The sequence below is a fragment of the Amblyraja radiata genome, chromosome 32 (assembly GCF_010909765.2).
Source record: "Amblyraja radiata isolate CabotCenter1 chromosome 32, sAmbRad1.1.pri, whole genome shotgun sequence".
Lineage (NCBI taxonomy): Eukaryota > Metazoa > Chordata > Chondrichthyes > Rajiformes > Rajidae > Amblyraja > Amblyraja radiata.
In genome coordinates this window covers 30,752,103-30,772,154 of record NC_045987.1, presented here as the reverse complement: position 1 = coordinate 30,772,154, position 20,052 = coordinate 30,752,103, and the positions used below count along the sequence as shown (strand labels likewise).

The 20,052-nt window shown below is 50.4% G+C and overlaps 1 protein-coding gene across 1 annotated transcript; it reads right to left on the bottom strand.

Moving 5' to 3' along the window:
• Positions 1-223: 223 nt before the first annotated feature.
• Positions 224-1,140, bottom strand: LOC116990714 (gastrula zinc finger protein XlCGF8.2DB-like; the record flags this gene model as incomplete). Its single annotated transcript, XM_033048639.1, has 1 exon — positions 224-1,140. A coding segment is annotated over one exon (852 nt), but the record flags the coding sequence as incomplete, so codon positions are not given.
• Positions 1,141-20,052: the final 18,912 nt, after the last annotated feature.

Below are 20,052 nucleotides of genomic sequence, written 5' to 3'. Positions count from 1 at the left end.
TCCACGTGGCAGTATGCCATTAGGCTGGAGGAGCGGGCGAAGGCCTTGCCACAGAGCGTGCAGGTGAAGGGGCGCTGGCCAGTGTGGACTCACCGGTGCTCCAGCAGGTGGTCAAGGCGGGTGGAGCCCTAACCACAGGACGGGCAGGGGAAGGGACGCTCACCGTTATGGGTACACTGGTGCTGCCACAGGCTGGACATGCGGGTGAAACCCTTGCACAATCAGCGCACACAAAGGGTCTCTCGCTGGTGTGTATCCGCTGGTGCTCCCGCAGCCCCCATGCTCTCGTCACAGTGGCAGCAGTTGCTTGCCGGCGTGTGTCCGCCGGTGCTGCCGCAACTCCCGCAAGCTGTCAAACCCCTCACCGCAGTACAGGCAGTCGTAAGGCTGGCCACGGGTGTGCATGCGCTGGTGAGACAGGTCGTGGGAGGCCATGGCAAAGCGCTCCACACACACCGGGCTGGGGACGGGACGGTCGCCGGCGTGTATCCGCTGGTGGGACAGCAGCTTGTAGGAGTTGGTGAAGCCCTTGCCGCACTGGGTGCAGGTATAGGGACGCTCGCCGGTGTGGGTGCGCTGGTGCTCCAGCAGGGTGCCGGACTGGGTGAAGGCCTTGCCGCATTGGGCGCAGGTGTAGGGGCGCTCACCGGTGTGGGTGCGCTGGTGCTTCAGCAGGTTGGAGGAGTCGATGAATCTCTTGCCGCACTGTGCACAGGTGTAGGGACGCTCGCCGGTGTGCGTGCGCTGGTGCACCAGCAGGCTGTTGGATTGGGTGAAGCCCTTGCCGCACTGGGCACAGGTGTAGGGACGCTTGCCAGTGTGGGTGCGCTGGTGCAACAGCAGGCTGCTGGAGTGGGTGAAGCCCTTGCCGCAGTTGCTGCATGTGTAGGGACGCTCACCGGTGTGCAGGCGCATGTGCTTCTTCAGGTCCGGCGACCACTTGAAGCCTTTGCCGCAGTCGGAGCAGGTGAAGGGCCGCTCACTGCTGTGCACCCGCCGGTGCTCCCGCAGCCCCGACAACTGGGTAAAGCTCTTGCCGCAGGTGGAGCAGCCATAGGGCTTCTCGCCCGTGTGCACCCGCCGGTGGATCTCCAGCCGGCTCGGCTTCTTCCAGGCCTTGCCACACACGTCACACTCATAACGTTTCTCTTTGTTGTGCCCCGTCATGTGGTCCTCCATCGAAGTTCAGCCCCTCGAAGCTCAGCCCGCACACCGAGCAGATGGGGGGCTCACCAGCACCCTGGCCGCCCTCAATGGCCACTCACATCCCCGTCTCTCCGTCCACAGCAACGGCCCCTAAACGCTGCAGGAGGGGAACACAGAGGGTCAATAAGTGGCAAACAGGACATTACTAGCACATATTGGGTGCGTTTATGGCGGAGCACACCGTTTTATAATTCTGGGCGGCACAGTGGTGCAGCGGTACAGTTGCTGCCTCACCCCCAGAGATCCGGGTTCGATCCTGAATATGGGTGCTGTCTGTGTGGAGTTTGTACCTTCTTCCCTTGACCTGCGTGGGTTTTTACTCCAGGAGCTCCGGTTTCCTCCAACATTTCAAAGACCTTCAGGGTTGTAGATTAATCGGCCTCCGCAAAATTGTTAAATTATCCATAATGTGCGTAGGATAGTGCTAGTGTACGGGGTGATTGCTGGTCGGCGCGGACTCCATGGGCCGAAAGACCTGTTTCCACGCTGCATCTCTAAACTAAACCAATCAAGGGTCTCGACCCAAAATGCCACCCATTCCTTCTCCCCACAGATACTGCCTGACCCGCTGAGTTTCTCCAGCATTCTCTCACTCTCTCTGTCTCTCTCTCTCTCTGTCTGTCTCTCTCTCTGTCTGTCTCTCTATCTTCTGTCTCTCTCTCTCTGTGTCTATCTCTCTCTCTCTGTGTCTATCTCTCTCTCTCTCTGTCTATCTCTCTCTCTCACTCTCAGAACTGCTGTAGATTTGGGAGCAACAGCAGCAGGAGGTTAGCAAGAGATATGACTGATTGGCTCTAGCCCAAGTGGGAGGAGAGAAGAGAGTCAGAGGGGTGAAAACAGTTAAAGTAGAGGCCAAGGACAGGCAGACTTTACTCAGAACTGCTGTAGGTTTGGGAGCAACAGCAGCAGGAGTTTAGCAAGAGATACGACTGATTGGCTCTAGCCCAAGTGGGAGGAGAGAATCAATTTAAGGAAGACGGCTCTTGGGGAGCGGCAGTGAGTGAGCGGCCTTGTGAGGGAAGTGTGAGTCTTTGGCGAGGAGGCTGAGGAGAGGGGACCACGCAATACGCTTGAGAGGTAGAGACGAAAGAAGGATATGTCAAGCAAGCTGATTCAGTGCGATGCTTGCAGTATGTGGGAGGTCAAGGGCACCGCTGGTGCCTCTGGCTGCTACAAATGCGAGAAGTGCATCCAGGTAGAGCTCCTGAAGGGCCGTGTTGGGGAACTGGAGAAGCAAGTGGATGAACTCCGGTTCGTCCGAGAAACGGAGTCGTTCCTCGACAAGTCCTACAGTACGATTGTTACACCTAAGGTACTGGAAGAGAGAAGGTGGGCGACAGTGAGAACGGGAGGGAAGCATGGAATGCCAACGTCCCCGGGTGTTGTACCTCTTGTGAACAGGTTCACCCACTTAGAAGCTGTCGGGAGAGAAGAGGTGTTTACACTGGGCGGTGGACTGGCTTGCGATGCGAATAGGGCTGTTGAGCCAAAACCAAAAAGGCCTAAGGCAGGCAACGCCATTGTAGTGGGAGACTCCATTGTGAGAGGTACGGACAGGGGTTTCTGCGGCAACAGACGGGATGCGAGGATGGTCTGGTGCCAGGATCCAGGATGTCACGGACAGAGTGCAGAAAATCCTCAAGGGCGAAGGTGAACATCCGGAAGTGGTAGTGCATGTCGGCACAAACGATGTCGGAAAGAAGGGGATGAATATTCTGCAGCGTGACTTTAGAGAGCTCGGAAAAATGCTGAAAAGCATGACCTCCAAGGTTGTTATCTCCGGTTTGCTTCCAGTTCCTCGTGCTGGCAAGAGCAGGAACAGGGAGATACGGGACCTGAACGTGTGGCTGAGGAACTGGTGCACGGGGCAGGGATTTAGATTCTTAGATCACTGGGATCTGTTTTGGGGTAAGGGGGAACTGTACAAAAGGGACGGATTGCATCTTAACAGGTGTGGGACCAGCATTCTGGCAGGCAGGTTTGCCACTGCTACACGGGTGGTTTTAAACTGAATAAGGGGGGTGGGGTGTCGAATGGGATAGTGGAGGATGGAGTTAAAGGGAAAGGGTTTCTTAAATGTGTGAGCGTAGAGACAGAGGGGTGTAAAATGAGGGTAGAAGCAATAGGTAGCAAGGTGAAAAGTAAAAGTGGCAGGCAGACAAAACCAGGGCAAAAATCAAAAAGGGCCACTTTTCAACATAATTGTATAAGGGGTAGGAGTGTTGTAAAAACAAGCCTGAAGGCTTTGTGTCTCAATGCAAGGAGCATTCGTAATAAGGTGGATGAGTTGAATGTGCAGATAGCTATTAATGAATATGATATAGTTGGGATCACGGAGACATGGCTCCAGGGTGACCAAGGCTGGGAGCCGAACATCCAGGGATATTCAATATTCAGGAGGGATAGAGAGAAAGGAAAAGGAGGTGGGGTAGCGTTGCTGATTAGAGAGGTGTTTAACGCAATGGAAAGGAAGGACATTAGTTTGGAGGATGTGGAATCGGTATGGGTAGAGCTGCGAAACACTAAGGGGCAGAAAACGCTGGTTGGTGTTGTGTACAGGCCACCTAACAGCAGTAGTGAAGTTGGAGATGGTATCAAACAGGAAATTAGAAATGCGTGCGACAAAGACAAAACCGTTATAATGGGTGACTTCAATCTACATATAGATTGGGTGAATCAAATTGGCAGGGGTGCTGAGGAAGAGGATTTCTTGGAATGTATGCGGGATAGTTATCTAAATCAACATGTAGAGGAACCAATGAGAGAGCAGGCTATTTTAGACTGGGTATTGAGTAATGAGGAAGGGTTAGTTAGCAGTCTTGTTGTACGTGCCCCCTTGGGCAAGAGTGACCATAATATGGTTGAGTTCTTCATTAGGATGGAGAGTGACATTGTTAATTCAGAAACAATGGTTCTGAACTTAAAGAAAGGTAACTTTGAGGGTATGAGACGTGAATTGGCCAAGATTGACTGGCAATTAATTCTAAAAGGGTTGATGGTGGATATGCAATGGAAGACATTTAAAGACTGCATGGATGGACTACAAAAATTGTTCATCCCAGTTTGGCAAAAGAATAAATCAGGGAAGGTAGTGCATCCGTGGATAACAAGGGAAATCAGGGATAGTATCAAAGCGAAGGATGATGCGTACAAATTAGCCAGAAAAAGCAGCATACCGGAGGACTGGGAGAAATTCAGAGACCAGCAGAGGAGGACAAAGGGCTTAATTAGGAAAGGAAAAATAGATTATGAAAGAAAACTGGCAGGGAACATAAAAACTGACTGCAAAAGTTTTTATAGATATGTGAAAAGAAAGAGATTAGTTAAAACAAATTGCAGTCAGAAACAGGTGAGTTGATCATGGGGAACAAGGATATGGCGGACCAATTGAATAACTACTTTGGTTCCGTCTTCACTAAGGAAGACATAAATAATCTGCCGGAAATAGCAGGGGTCAAAGGAGTTGGAGGAATTGAGTGAAATCCAGGTTAGCCGGGAAGTGGTGTTGGGTAAATTGAATGGATTAAAGGCCGATAAATCCCCAGGGCCAGATAGGCTGCATCCCAGAGTACTTAAGGAAGTAGCTCCAGAAATAGTGGATGCATTGGTAATAATCTTTCAAAACTCTTTAGATTCTGGAGTAGTTCCTGAGGATTGGCGGGTAGCAAATGTAACCCCACTTTTTAAGAAGGGAGGGAGAGAGAAAACGGGGAATTACAGACCAGTTAGTCTAACATCGGTAGTGGGGAAACTGCTAGAGTCAGTTATTAAAGATGGGATAGCAGCACATTTGGAAAGTGGTGAAATCATTGGACAAAGTCAGCATGGATTTACAAACGGTAAATCATGTCTGACAAATCTCATAGAATTTTTCGAGGATGTAACTAGTAGCGTGGATAGGGGAGAACCAGTGGATGTGGTGTATCTGGACTTCCAGAAGGCTTTCGACAAGGTCCCACATAAGAGATTAGTATACAAACCTAAAGCACACGGCATTGGGGGTTCAGTATTGATGTGGATAGAGAACTGGCTGGCAAACAGGAAGCAAAGAGTAGGAGTAAACGGGTCCTTTTCACAATGGCAGGCAGTGACTAGTGGGGTACCGCAAGGCTCAGTGCTGGGACCCCAGCTATTTACAATATATATTAATGATCTGGATGAGGGAATTGAGGCAATATCTCCAAGTTTGCGGATGACACTAAGCTGGGGGGCAGTGTTAGCTGTGAGGAGGATGCTAGGAGACTGCAAGGTGACTTGGATAGGTTGGGTGAGTGGGCAAATGTTTGGCAGATGCAGTATAATGTGGATAAATGTGAGGTTATCCATTTTGGTGGCAAAAACAGGAAAGCAGACTATTATCTAAATGGTGGCCGACTAGGAAAAGGGGAGATGCAGCGAGACCTGGGTGTCATGGTACACCAGTCATTGAAAGTAGGCATGTTTTACACAGAGTCTGTCTGTCTATCCCCGTCTCTCTATCTGTCTCTCACTTGCCCCTCTCTCTTTCTGTCTCTCTCTCTCTGTCTCGCTATCTCTCTTTGTCTCTCTTTCTGCCTCTGTCTGTCTCTGTCACTCTCTCGCTGTCTCTGTATCTTTTTCCCTCTCTGTATCTGTGCCTGTCTCTCTCTCTCTCTCTCTCTCTCTTTCTTTCTCTGTCTCAATCTGTCTGTCTCTCTCTTTCTTTCTCCCTCTCTCTATCGGTCTATCTTTCTCTCTCTCTCATTCTCTCGCTCTGTCTGTCTATCTTTCTGTTTGTCTTTCTCTCTCTCTCTCTCTCTCTCTCTCTCTCTCTGTCTGCCTCTCTCTCCATCTCTGTCTCTGACTCTCTATGCCCCTCTGTCTCTTTCTGCCTATCGCTGTCTCCCTCTCTTCATCAGTCTCTGATTCTCCCTCTCTCTCTCTCCCCCTTTCCCTATCTCTCTCTGACTCTCTCTCCCCTTCTCTCTGTCTCTCTCTCTCTCCCTCTATCTCTGTCTATCTTTCCATCTCTCTCTCTGTCTCTCTCTATGTCGCTCTGTGCCTCTCTCTCCGTCCCTCTCTGTCTGTCTCTCTCTCCCTCTCTGTCTCTCTCTCCCTCTTTCTATTTCTCTCTGTCTCTCTCTATCTGTCCCTGACTCTCTGTGCCCCTCTGTCTCTCTTTCTGCCTCTCGCTGTCTCCCTCTCGCCATCAGTGTCTCTCTCTGTTCCTCCCTCTCTCTGTCTCCCTTCCCCTCTCTCTATCTTTCTCTATCTCCCTCTCTCTCTCTGTCTCCCTCTCTCTCTCGACAAATTTGACAAACAAGTCAATGCCGTGGTAAAAGCTAGCTTCTTTCAGCTTCGGACGATAGCTAAAATAAAACAATTCCTCCACTTTGATGACCTCGAAAAGATCCACACATTTATCTCCTCCCGCGTAGTTTACTGCAACTCTCTTTACACTGGCATCAGCCAATCTTCGCTGTCCTGCCTGCAACTGGTCCAAAACGCCGCAGCGAGACTCCTGATGGGCACCCGAAAAAGGGACCACATCACCCCGATCCTGGCCTCTCTCCACTGGCTCCCTGTGCGGTTCCATATATATATTTCAAGACCCTCCTCTATGTCTACAAAGCCCTCAATGGGCTTGCCCCCTCCTCCATAAAAAGTCTTCTCACCCACCACTCCACCTCCAGGTCCCTCAGATCGGCCGACTTGGGGCTGCTGAATATCCCGCGGTCTAGGCATAAGCTTAGGGGAGACCGCGCCTTTGCGGTGGAACAGCATCCCCTTTCCCATCAGAACTGCCCCCTCCATCGACTCCTTTAAGTCAAGACAAAAAACTTATCTATACTCCCAAGCCTTTCCTGATGTCCACTGAGCGAGGGCTATATGTATATATGTATGTAGTTTGTTTCTTTATATTAATCTTATAACAAATGTAAAGCACTTTGGCCAACGAGAGTTGTTTTTTAAATGTGCTATATAAATAAGTGTGACTTGACTCTCTGTCACTCACTATCTCTCACTCTATCTGTCTGTCTCTCTGTGCCTCTCTCCATCTCTCACTCTGTCTCTCTATCTGTCCCTCTCTCTCTCAGTCTCTGTGCCTCTCCGTCTCTTTTTCTGCCTCTCGCTGTCTCCCTCTCTCCATCGGTCTCTCTCTCTGTTTCGCCGTCTGTCTCTTCCTCTGTCCCTCTTTTTCCGTTTCTCTGTCTCACTCTATTTCTCTCACTCTGTCCCCCCCTCTCTCTGACTCGCTCCCTCTGCTTCTCTCACTCTGTCCCCCCCTCTCTCTGACTCGCTCCCTCTGCCTAAGTCTAGCTCTCTCTCTGTCACTCTCCCTCTCTCTATCTCTCACTGTGTGTCTCTCTTGCTGTCTCCGTATCTCTCCCCATCTCTCTCTCTGTATCTCTCTCTCTGTATCTCTCTCTCTCTGTATCTCTCTCTCTCTCTGTCTCTCTCTTTCTTTCTCTCTATTTCTCCCTCTCTCTATCTTTCTGACCCTCACTCTCTGCCTCCCTCTCTCTCTCTCTCTCGATCTGTCTCTCACTCTCTCTCTGTCTCCCTCCTGCTCTCTATTTCTCCCTGTCTCCCTCTATCTGTGTCTCTATCTATCTCTCACCCTCTCTCTGCCTCTCTCCCCGCATCTCACTGTCCCTCTGTCTCACTCTCTGTGCCTCTCTCTGTCTCTCTCTTTCTGCATCTCTCCATCTCTCTCTCACTCTGTCGCCCACTCTCTCTGTCTGTCTGCCACTCACTCTCTCTGTTTCTCTCTGACACTCTCTCTGTCTCTTTCTCTCCCCCTCTCTCTGTCTCTCTCCATTTCTCTCTCTGCCTCTCTCTCCACACACTATCACTCTATGATACAGTATTCACCATATTGCACAATTTCAAGCTGAAAAATGCAAAAGCCCCGTACCAATGGAAGGGGACATACCCTCCTCACCCCCCCCCCCCCCACCCCCACCCCTCCCCCAGGTCGTTTCGCTCCCTCGGGCTTGGTCTCTCGCAATTTCTCACTCCCAACTCTCACCCAATGTTGGTAGCCCTGCTCTCCACACTCTATGACCAAGTGACTGCAGCATTTTACCTTCAGTGTGAAGCAGCATCATCATCAGGGTGTGGAGCTGAAACCACAGCCGCCGCCCAGTTGCTTCTCTCCACAGTCGCTGCCCGTCTGTCCCGCTGCGTCACATTCACCGACATTTTGTGTCCGCCTTCACATATAAAAATAAACCGTCATCTTGCAGCTTCCTGCTGAAGCAACGGACTCGCACTGGCGGTGACGTCACAGCGCAGGGTGGGCGAGGCAGTAGGACGTCACGGCGCAGGGTGGGCGGGGTAGATGGACGTTACGGCGCAAGATGGGCGGGGCACATGGACGTCACGGCGCAGGGTGGGTCACCAAAGACGCAGACAGTTGGCGGACGGTTGTCAGCTGTTAATTGGACAAAATCAGGACATTTTATTATTATTATCCAAATAACAGCTGACAATTATCCCGTTCCTTAGCTTGCATCTGAGTAAAATTCATTTCAAAACGCAGTTATGGTTTACGATTATTTAAATGCTTCAGAAGCATTTTCTTTTTGCATGTTAAAACCCACCTGAGAACCATGGAAGATTTTGCAATTTTAATGATGGATTTTTCATTTTTTAAACTTTTTATATAACAAATTAATAAAGATAAAATTATAATGCATTACTTTTGATGAAATGCAGTGAGCAAACGCGATAATTCCCGATATTTTCTATCTTTATATCTCCACGGCCAACGTTTGCTAAACACTTCCGCTGTTTTTGCCCCTTCAGCTCCCTCTTGTATTTACCTTCGTTTTTCTTTAACTTCTGGACTCTAAAGTAAGATTACTGTGCCTCACGGTCACCCCGACTGGCACAGTAATTTACAGCTCAAAAACGGGCCGTTTTCGCGGTTTTTAACAGTTTTGAAAGTGCGCGTTTTTAGCATCAATAACATGTACCGGAAGTGACGCTTGTACCCCAGTTGGATTTTGCGGTCACGTGGGTGAGGATCTATGATCCAGTGACCTTTCGTGAAATCACCCTATTGCTTTTCCATTGACTTAACTCAAAAGCTGTGATCAAGGACTGTCAAAAGGCCATAACTTTCTTAAAAATTAAGAGAACTGAATGAAATTTTCAGTTATTATAGATTGAAGCATTCTGAAACAAATATGAAACCATCTTACTTGGATGACCTGAAATTAAAGCATATCATTAGTTAGTTACATAATTGTAGCTAATTACAAAATTCAATTACTAGATCTAAACATCTATCCATTTCTTAAGAAAAGGTTAACATTTAAAAAAAACCTAAGTGTCCAAATAACATTCACACAAGAATTCACAATGTAACATGATTTTTAAATCTCATTGTCATTAATTTATAGGTCAAATAGAAGGAATTTAGTGTTTAATTCCTGTAAATTAATGGGCATTTAAATCATCTTGCGAGTGGGTTTTTGTGGAACGCGCTGGTTTGGAATGTTGCGGTTGCAGTGAATTTAAAGCCCATATCGGCAGGAAAAATACTGCCCATTCGTATATTTACATAATGACATTTTCGCAACTTGAAATTTTGATTAAAGGCATCTTAAGAGGCAAGTTTATATGAAAAAATAAACGGCATACCTTGCCTTGTCCCCTACGTGAGATCCGTCCCGTTGTTGGCGTTGACGGCATTTGAAGATTTAATTTTACTCCAACAATTAAATTATCCAGCGCTAATTTTAATAAACTTGATAAAACGGAAGTCGAAGCGATTTTTCTTTAGCAACTAAACAGCCTAACAGAGATCGATTTGAATAGGCTGCAGAAAAATTGCATTTTAAACCCGCCCCCCTCTCAAAGGCACCAAAGTCGCGCACACGGACAGCGGCAGAACTGCAGCGCCCCTGAAGGTAAGTTTTGTAACATACCTAGATGAGGGGAGTGGGTGCAGTCTGGACTGAGAGAGAGTGGGAGAGACAGAGAGAGAGGCAGCGACAGAGAGAGAGGGAGAGAGAGACAGGTACAGAGAGAGAAAGAGAGAGGCAGCGAGAGAGAGGGAGGTACACAAAAATGCTGGAGAAACTCAGCGGGTGCAGCAGCATCTATGGTGCGAAGAAATAGACAACGTTTCAGGCCGAAACCCTTCTTCAGACTGATGGGGGGTGGGGAGAAGAAAGGAAAAAGGAGGAGGAGGAGGAGCCAGAAGGCTGAGGGATGGGAGGAGACAGTCTGAGGGCTGAGGAAGGGGCGAAGACAGCAAGGGCTAACAAAATTGGGAGAATTCAATGTTCATTCCCCCAGGATGCAGACTCCCCAAGGTGCTGTTCCTCCAATTTCCGGTGTTGCTCGCTCTGGCCATGGAGGAGACCCAGGACAGAGAGGTCAGATACGGAATGGGAGGGGGAGTTGAAGTGCTGAGCCACCGGGAGGTCAGGTTGGTTATTGAGGACCGAGCGGAGGTGTTCGGCGAAACGATCGCAAGCCTCCGCTTGGTCTCACCGATGTAGATCAGCTGACATCTAGAGCAGCGGATGCAATAGATTAGGTTGGAGGAGATGCAGGTGAACCTCTGTCGCACCTGGAACGACTGCCTGGCTCCTTGAAAGGAGTCGAGGGGGGAGGTAAAGGGACAAGTGTTGCCTCTCTTGCGGTTGCAAGGGAAAGTGCCCGAAGGGGGTGGTACGGGAGGGAAGGGAAGAATTGACAAGGGAGTTACGGAGGGAGCGGTCTTTGCGGAAGGCAGAGATGGGAAGATGTGGCGAGTGGTGGGGTCACGTTGGAGGTGGCGAAACTGACGGAGGATTACTTGTATGTGACGGCTGGTGGGGTGAAAGGTGAGGACTAGGGGGACTCTGCCCTTGTTGCGAGTGGGGGGATGGGGAGAGAGAGCAGTGTTGCGGGATATAGAAGAGACCCTGGTGCGAGTCTCATCTATGGTGGAGGAGGGGAACCCCCGTTCCCTGAAGAATGAGGACATTTCAGATGCCCTACTGTGGAATGCCTCATCCTGGGAGCAGATGCGGCGTAGATGGAGGAATTGGGAGTAGGGTTGGAGTCCTTACAGGAAGCAGGGTGGGAAGAAGTGTAGTCCAGATAGCCATGGGAGTCAGTAGGTTTATAGTGGAGAGAGGCAGAGACAGAGAGAGCGGTAGCGACAGAGGGAGAGGGAGAGAGAAATTCAGAGAGAGACAGACACAGAGAGAGGCAGCAAGAGAGAGGGAGAGACAGACAGAGAGAGAGAGAGAGAGAGAGAGAGAGAGACAGGGTCAGAGCAAGAGAGAGAGAGACAGAGTGGGAAATAGGGAGGGACAGAGAAAGAGGGAGAGAAACAGACAGAGTGAGAGAGAGAGACATGGAGACAGAGAGAGGGAGAGAGAGACAGAGACAGTCAGAGAGCGACAGAGTGGGAGAGAGACAGAGAGAGAGAGTCACAGAGAGAGAAAGAGGGAGAGAGATGGAGGGAGACAGTGGGACAGAGAGACAGACAGACAGACAGAGATTGAGAGACAGAGACAGAGAAAGGGAGAGAGACAAATAGTGTGAGAGATAGAAAGAGAGAGAGAGAGACCAGAGACAGAGCGACAGAGACCGAGAGATAGGCAGTGAGAGAGAGAGAGACAGACTCAGAAAGAGACACTCAGAAAAAGACAGAGAGAGAGAGAGGGGCAGAGAAATAGACAGACAGAGAGAGAGAGGGAGAGTGAGACAGAGAGAGAAAGAGGGACAGAGAGACAGACAGAGAAGGAGAGTCACAGAGAGAGTGAGAGACAGAGAGAGGCAGCGAGAGAGGGAGAGAGAAAGAGAGACAGATGCAGAGAGGGAGCGACAGACAGAGAGAGTGAGATCGAGACAGAGAGAAAGACTGAGAGACAGGGAGAACCAGAGAGAGATCCACGTACAGAGAGAGAGAGAGAGAGGGGTAGAGACAGATATAGACAATGAGAGGCACAGAGAGAGAGATGCAGAGACAGAGAGAGAGGCAGACAGAGTCAGACAGACAGAGAGACAGACAGACAGACAGACAGACAGACAGAGCGAGGCCGAGAGAAAGACAGTGCGAGAAGAAACCCTTCTTCAGACAGAGAGAGAGTCTGAAGAAGGGTTTCATCCCGAAACGTTGCCTATTTCCATCGCTCCATAGATGCTGCTGCACCCGCTGAGTTTCTCCAGCATTTTGTGTACCTTAAACAAATGTCCTGTTTGCCAGATTGTTGACCCTCCATGTTCCTTTCCTGCAGGGTTTCGGAGCGTTGCTGTGGACGGGGATGTGAGCGGCCATTGAGGGCGGCCAAGGTGCCGGTGAAATCCCCCCCCCCCCCATCTGGTGTGGGAGTAGTGTCGGGGATGAGGGGAGCTGGAGAGAGACAGACAGAGAGAGAGGGGGGAGAGAAAGAGACAGACACAGAGGAAGAGAGAGAGACAGCTGGAGAGATACCGATAAAGAGTGAGAGAGAGACAGCTAGAGAGATACCGATAAAGAGAGAGAGAGAAACAGAGAGACAGAGAGAGAGAGGGAGAGTGGGGCAGAGACAGAGAGGCAGCGACAGAGAGATAGGGACAGTCACAGAGAGGCAGCGAGAGAGAGGGAGAGACAGACAGACAGAGAGAGAGACAGAGAGAGCGAGAAACATAGAAAATAGATGCAGGAGTAGGCCATTCAGCCCTTCAAGCCTGCACCGCCATTCAATATGATCATGGCTGATCATCCAACTCAGTATCCTGTCTGAAGGTTGGTTTCGGCCCGAAACGTTGCCTATTTCCTTCGCTCCATAGATGCTGCTGCAACTGTTGAGTTTCTCCAGCTTTTTTGTGTACCTTCGATTTTCCAGCATCTGTAGTTAACATAGAACATAGAAAATAGGTGCAGGAGTAGGCCATTCGGCCCTTCGAGCCTGCACTGCCATTCGATATGATCATGGCTGATCATCCAACTCAGTATCCCATCCCTGCCTTCTCCCCATACCCCCTGATCCCTTTAGCCACAAGGGCCACATCTAACTCCCTCTTAAATATAGCCAATGAACTGGCCTCAACTACCTTCTGTGGCAGAGAATTCCACAGATTCACCACTCTCGGTGTAAAAAATGATTTTCTCATCTCGGTCCTGAAAGACTTCCCTCTTATCCTGAAACTGTGACCCCTAGTTCTGGACTTCCCCAACATTGGGAATAATCTTCCTGCATCTAGCCTGTCAAACCCCTTAAGAATTTTGTAAGTTTCTATAAGATCACACCTCAATCTTCTAAATTCTAGCATGTACAAGTCGAGTCTATCCAGTCTTTCTTCATATGAAAGTCCTGCCATCCCAGGAATCAGTCTGGTGAACCTTCTCTGTATTCCCTCTATGGCAAGACTGTATTTCCTCAGATTAGGAGACCAAAACTGTACGCAATACTCCAGGTATGGTCTCATCACGACCCTGTACAACTGCAGTAGAACCCCCCTGTTCTTATACACAAATCCTTTTGCTATGAATGTTAACATACCATTTGCTTTCTTCGCTGCCTGCTGCACCTGCATTCCTACTTTCAATAACTGGTGTATCCTGACACCCAGGTCTCGTTGCATCTCCCCTTTTCTAATCGGCCACCATTCAGATAATAGTCTACTTTCCTGTTTTTGCCACCAAAGTGGATAACCTCACATTTATCCACATTATACTTCATCTGCCATGCATTTGCCCACTCACCCAACCTATCCAAGTCACCTTGTAGCCTCCAAGCATCCTCCTCACATCTAACACTGCCCCCAGCTTCGTGTCATCCGCAAACTTGGAGATGATGCATTCAATTCCCTCATCCGTATCATTAATATATATTGTAAATAGCTGGGGTCCCAGCACTGAGCCTTGCGGTACCCCACTAGTCACTGCCTGCCATTCTGAAAAGGACCCGTTTACTCCTACTCTTTGCTTCCTGTCTGCCAGCCAGTTCTCTATCCACATCATTACTGAACCCCCAATAACGTGAGCTTTAAGTTTGTATACTAGTCTCTTATGTGGGACCTTGTCGAAAGCCTTCTGAAAGTCCAGATATAACACATCCACTGGTTCTCCCGTATCCACTCTACTAGTTACATCCTCGAAAAATTCTATAAGATTCGTCAGACATGATTTACCTTTCATAAATCCATGCTGACCTTGTCAATGAATTCACCACTTTCCAAATGTGCTGCTATCCCATCTTTAATAACTGACTCCAGAATTTTCCCCACACTGATGTTAGACTAACTGGTCTGTAATTCCCCGTTTTCTCTCTTCCTCCCTTTTTAAAAAGTGGGGTTTCATTAGCTACCCTCCAATCCTCAGGAACGACTCAAGAATCTAAAGAGTTTTTAAAAATTATCACTAATGCATCCACTATTTCTGCGGCTACTTCCTTAAGTACTCTGGGATGCAACTTATCTGGCCCTGGGGATTTATCAGCCTTTAATCCATTCAATTTACTTAACACCACTTCCCGGCTAACCTGGATTTCACTCAGTTCCTTCATCTCATTTGTAGATGACATGTGCATGTACCTTTAACATAGTGACCTCACCACTACTAACCACTCCCCATATCAGAAGTATAAATGTAACCTCCCCACCCATTGATCTGCCCACCCGTTGACTCTGACAACGTTACCTTGCTGGGTGCCCAGGCGTGCCAAGACCTCGGCCTGGTCTCCTTCCACCGTGATATCCGCCAGGTGCGGACCCTCATGGACCCCCTGCGCAAATACCCCGACCGTTTCGACGATAAGCTGGGCAAGCTGCCCAGCTGTTACAAAATTGCTGTCTCCGGGATGTCCTCGCCCACCGACGTACCCAGCCTGCAGCGTTTCCTGGGCATGGTCAACTACCTGGGGAAGTTCATCCCCGACCTCAGCGAGCTGAGTGCGCCCTTGAGGGAACTGACCAAGAAGGACGCCGCCTGGGTTTGGTTCCCGCACCATCAGTTGGCTTTCGAAGCCCTGAAGTCCCAGTTGGTCCACGCCCCCACTCTCAAATTTTTCGACCTGAAGCGCCCCATCGTCCTCACATGCGATGCCTCGAAGTTCGGCCTCGGTGCCGCCTGCCTGCAGCTCTACGACAGGCTGCAGCTGCCTGTTTCCTACGCTTCCCGCACCATGACCCCTGCTGAGCAGCGTTACGCTCAGATCGAGAAGGAGCTCCTTGCCGTGGTGTTTGCCTGCTTGAAGTTCAAGGATTACATCCTAGGTAACAACTTCACTATTGAGACCGACCACCAGCCGCTGGTCACTATCCTGAATAAGCCGATCCACGCTGCCTCATCCCGCCTGCAGCGTATGATGCTGCAGCTCCAGCGTTTCACCTTTCAAATTGTGTACCGCAAGGGCAAGGACATGTTTGTGGCCGACACGCTGTCCCGCGTACCGCTGACGACCACTGCCCAACACCCGTACGAGTCGTCCGACCTGATGGTGCTTAACGTTAACATTGTGCCTTCACAGCAGATGCAGTCCCTGGTTAAGCACACTGCCATGGATCCTGCCCTGCAGCAGCTTGCCGACGTCATCCGACAGGGCTGGCCAGACCGACGTTCATCCTTGCCAGCCGGTGCCGAGCCCTACTTCCTGGTCCGTGACGAGCTGGTCCTGCACGACGGCGTGGTGGTGAAGGGGCACAAGGTGGTTGTGCCCGCTGCGCTGCACGACCACTATTTCCAGTCCGCCCACCGCGGTCATCCTGGGGCCGAGGCCACTCTGTCACACGCCCAGAGTCAATTCTACTGGCCCGGCATGGCCCAAGACATCCGGGACAGGGTCTCCGCCTGCGCTACCTGCAACAGCCTCGCTCCCCGTCCGCAACGCCAGCCGCTTCTGCAACAGCCTGCCCCTGAACTGCCCTGGATGGCCCTCGCCACTGACATTTTCGAGTGGCGTGGCAAGCACTTCCTGGTCCTTGTTGACTCTTATTCCAGCTGGTTCGAGGTCGACCAGCTGTACTCCCTCTCTTCTTCGGCCGTCATCGGGAAGCTGCGCCGCCACTTCGCAACCTTCGGCTCCCCGGCGACCCTCCAATCTGACAACGGCAGCCAGTTCACCAGTGCCGAGTTCCGGGGTTTCGCTGCTTGCTGGAACTTCCGACATTACACCAGCAGTCCAGAGTACCAGCAGAGTAACGGCCTGGCGGAGCGCGCTGTCCGCAGTGCCAAGGACTTGCTGGAACATTGCAGACTGTCCGAATCCGATTTTTACCTGGCCCTCCTCAACTTCGTAACAACTCCCGCGACACTGCCCTGGGCTCGCCAGCACAGCGGCTGATGTCTCGCACTACGAGACCTCCACTCCCTGTGACCCAGCGGTCCCTCGTGCCGTCTGCGCTCCAGCCAGCTGCTGTCCAGGAGCGCATTGCACACAAGCACGAAGTGCAAAAGCGCTCCCACGACCAGTCCTGCCGCCTCCTACCGCGTCTGTTCCCCGGCCAAGTCGTCCGGATGCAGTCTCCCTCCGGTCCCTCCAAGCTTGCCACCATTGTCGGTGAAGCTGGCTCGCCACGGTCCTACCTGGTCGACCATGACGGTACCATTTACCGCCGGACCCGCCAACATCTGCGGCTTGTCAACGAGCCCCCACCGCCGCCTGCCGTCCCTTTCTCCCCTCCCCTGCCCGCCACGCTGCCTGCCGCCCCGCGCGTGCCTCGGTCCCTGCCTTCTCAGCTCTTTCAGCCTCACTCGCCACCTGCCAGCCCTGGCTCGCCTGCCCGTCCACCCGCTATGTGCCTTTAACATAGTGACCTCACCACTACTAACCACTCCCCATATCAGAAGTATAAATGTAACCTCCCCACCCATTGATCTCCCTCTAGCTCCTGTGACAGACCACGTACAGCTAGGGCAGCAATGTTTGTGTATTACCAATAAATGTAGTAAAGACAACAGTTCGTTATTGAAGCTCTTTACATCATTTAACCCCCTGTCCCTTGCAGGGCTCTCGCTTAACTTTTTCCCCCTGTTGCCAGCCGGGCAACCTTGACAGCTTTTTAGGTTGCCAAATGACAGTTGGTGGTCATTTAAGACTATTTGCATGACGCGTGCGATAATGTGCTCGGCAGAAGTGCGTAGTTACCTGTTGGAATTATGTTCAATGAAGCATTCACATATTATGTTCAAGAAGGAACTGCAGATGCTGGAAAATCGAAGGTAGACAAAAGTGCTGGAGAAACTCAGCGGGTGCAGCAGCATCTATGGAGCGAAGGAAATAGGCAACGTTTCAAGCCTGAAGAAGGGTATTGGCCCGAAGAATTGCCTATTTCCTTCGCTCCATAGATGCTGCCGCATCCGCTGAGTTTCTGCAGCACTTTTGTCTACATTCACATATTATTTCTGCTTCAAATAACTCATAAACTAAACATATTCACCAATTAAGACATAATATATACCACAATGACATGCATCAAAATTAATAATACAGTATCTCAACTCTTTTTACACATTGCAATGAATGCAATTTCTATTAGTTCTTTCCACTTCCAAACTAAAATGTGGTTGGATTATTCGGCACATGATCTATGTGTGTCAATAAATCCTGCACCATGGTAACATATATGCTTAACCATGCACACTACAGATTGATGCAAGCATGTTTTCTGTGAAGGACCGAAAATTACCATAACATGGCCATAGAATGGGTCGTTATTGCTATTGGTACAGAAACAGTTGTGCTTCCCACATAATTTATCCATAACAAAATATACAGGTTACAAGGAATTTTCTAAAGATATTTTATGATAATAGCTGTTAAAACCGACTATACCCATCTAACTGGTTAAACATTACACTAACTGACAAGAGATGGCCAAAGGACATAACTGCAGCAGATGTTCTTTGGGTAATATGTTTAAAGGTGTCAAAACAAATAATAACATTGGGAATTAAAACATATTTGATTGCATTCCATTATCAAACATAGTCAATGTTCGCTCTGAAGACCATGAAGCACAATAGGGTCAGGGGATGTGCGGGGTTGATACATGGCGGGGGGGGGGGGGGGGGAGGGGGTGGTTGACAAGGCAATCGGTGCAGAATGGTTGGATTGAGGCAGGTGAATTAGTACGTGTTGTTTGGAGTATGTAAAATTGTGAGGGGAGAGCACGGGAGATGTCTGGTGTTGAATGGGGGGTTCAGTACTGGATGGATGGGGGGGGGGTCAGTACAGCATGAATGGCGTATACAAAAATGCTGGAGAAATGCAGCGTGTGAGGCACCATCGATGGAGCTAAGGAAATAGGCAATGTTTCGGGTCGAGACCCTTCAGACTGTTCCCCCCGTTCTTCTTGAATGGAGGGATCAGTACAGGATGGATGGGGGTGGGTCAGTACAGGATGAATGGGGGTTTCAGTACAGGATGAATGAGAGGGGGAGTCAGGACAGTGTGGATCGGAGGGTCTGTGCAGGATGAATGGGTGATTCGTCACAGGATGCATGAGGGGATCAGTACAGGATGAATGGGAGATCTAAAAAATGAATGGGAAGATCACTACAGGATGGATGGGGGGGATTGGTGCATAGTAAATGGAGGGTGGGTCAGTACGGGATGAATGGTGGATCAGTGCAGTATGAATGGGGGAGAAGTGCAGGGTGGATGGGAAGGGGGGGGTGTGGTAGGAGAACCAATGCGAGGTGGGTAGGGTGATGAATAGATGAGGGGGGTAGATGGGGAGGGGAGTACAGGGGATGTCCGTGAGAACTGAATAGAGGAGGGAATGGGAATCAGTGCGGGATGGAGAGGAGGGGTCCCAGGATAAGGGTGGAGGGGGGCGTACAAGAGAGAGAGAGGTGGGGAGGGGCAGCGGAGATGCGGAGGAAGGAAGGTCAGTGCTCCTTGGACAACATCGCCCCACTGCCTTGGCCGTCCCTGTCTAACGCAAAAGTGCTGCCGCCAAAGGGGGAGGCAGTTGTGATCTCCTCGCTACCGCCTCCCCTCCTCCGCCAGCCGACAGGAAGGTGCGGGGCCGAGCGGTGCATCTCAAAGGTCCTATAACTATCAGATATTTGGTGCAGCTGCTTCAGACGGCTGAAGGAGGCCTCCCTCCCTCTCTCCCTCCTCCCGGCCTCGGCGTGTGAGAGGGGTTGTTTTGAAAGCGCCGTTGGCGGATTTGCAAGCAGCAACCGTTGTCAGGGCGATAGCCGCCGCTGCTTGCAAATCCACCAACGGCGCTTTCAAAACAACCCCTCTGACACACCGAGGCCGGGAGGAGGGAGGGAGAGGGAGAGGGAGACTTCCTTCCGCCGGGCGGGGTGCGGGAGGTGGTTGCGGTGGAGCCGCTGTCGCGGCCGCTGTCCGGGGCCCGTCATTCGCTCCGACCCTTCGTCACCACGCACCTAGTATCTTTCCCCGTAATCAAAGATACTAGAGGAATACAGCCGCCGCTGCTGACACGAAACGTCACGTTCCTATTCTCCAGAGATCCTACCAGACCCGCGGAGTTACTCCAGTTTTTTGTGTCTATCGGTATAAACCATTATTTGATTGCCAAGCCGGGCAAAATGAGTCGGCGTTTAGGTTGCCCGGCGGCACTTTGGGTGGTCAATGGCACCCGGTCAACCACTAATTTCGAGCCCTGCCTTGCTATTTCCGGCAGATTCTTTATGTCTTCCTTAGTGAAGACAGAACCAAAGTAGTTATTCAATTGGTCTGCCATGTCCTTGTTCCCCATGATCAATTCGCCTGTTTCTGACTGCAAGGGACCTACATTTGTTTTAACTAATCTTTTCCTCTTCACATATCTATAAAAACTTTTGCAGTCAGTTTTTATGTTCCCTGCCAGTTTTCTTTCGTAATCTATTTTCCCTTTCCTAATTAAGCCCTTTGTCCTCCTCTGCTGGTCTCTGAATTTCTCCCAGTCCTCTGGTAGGCTGCTTTTTCTGGCTAA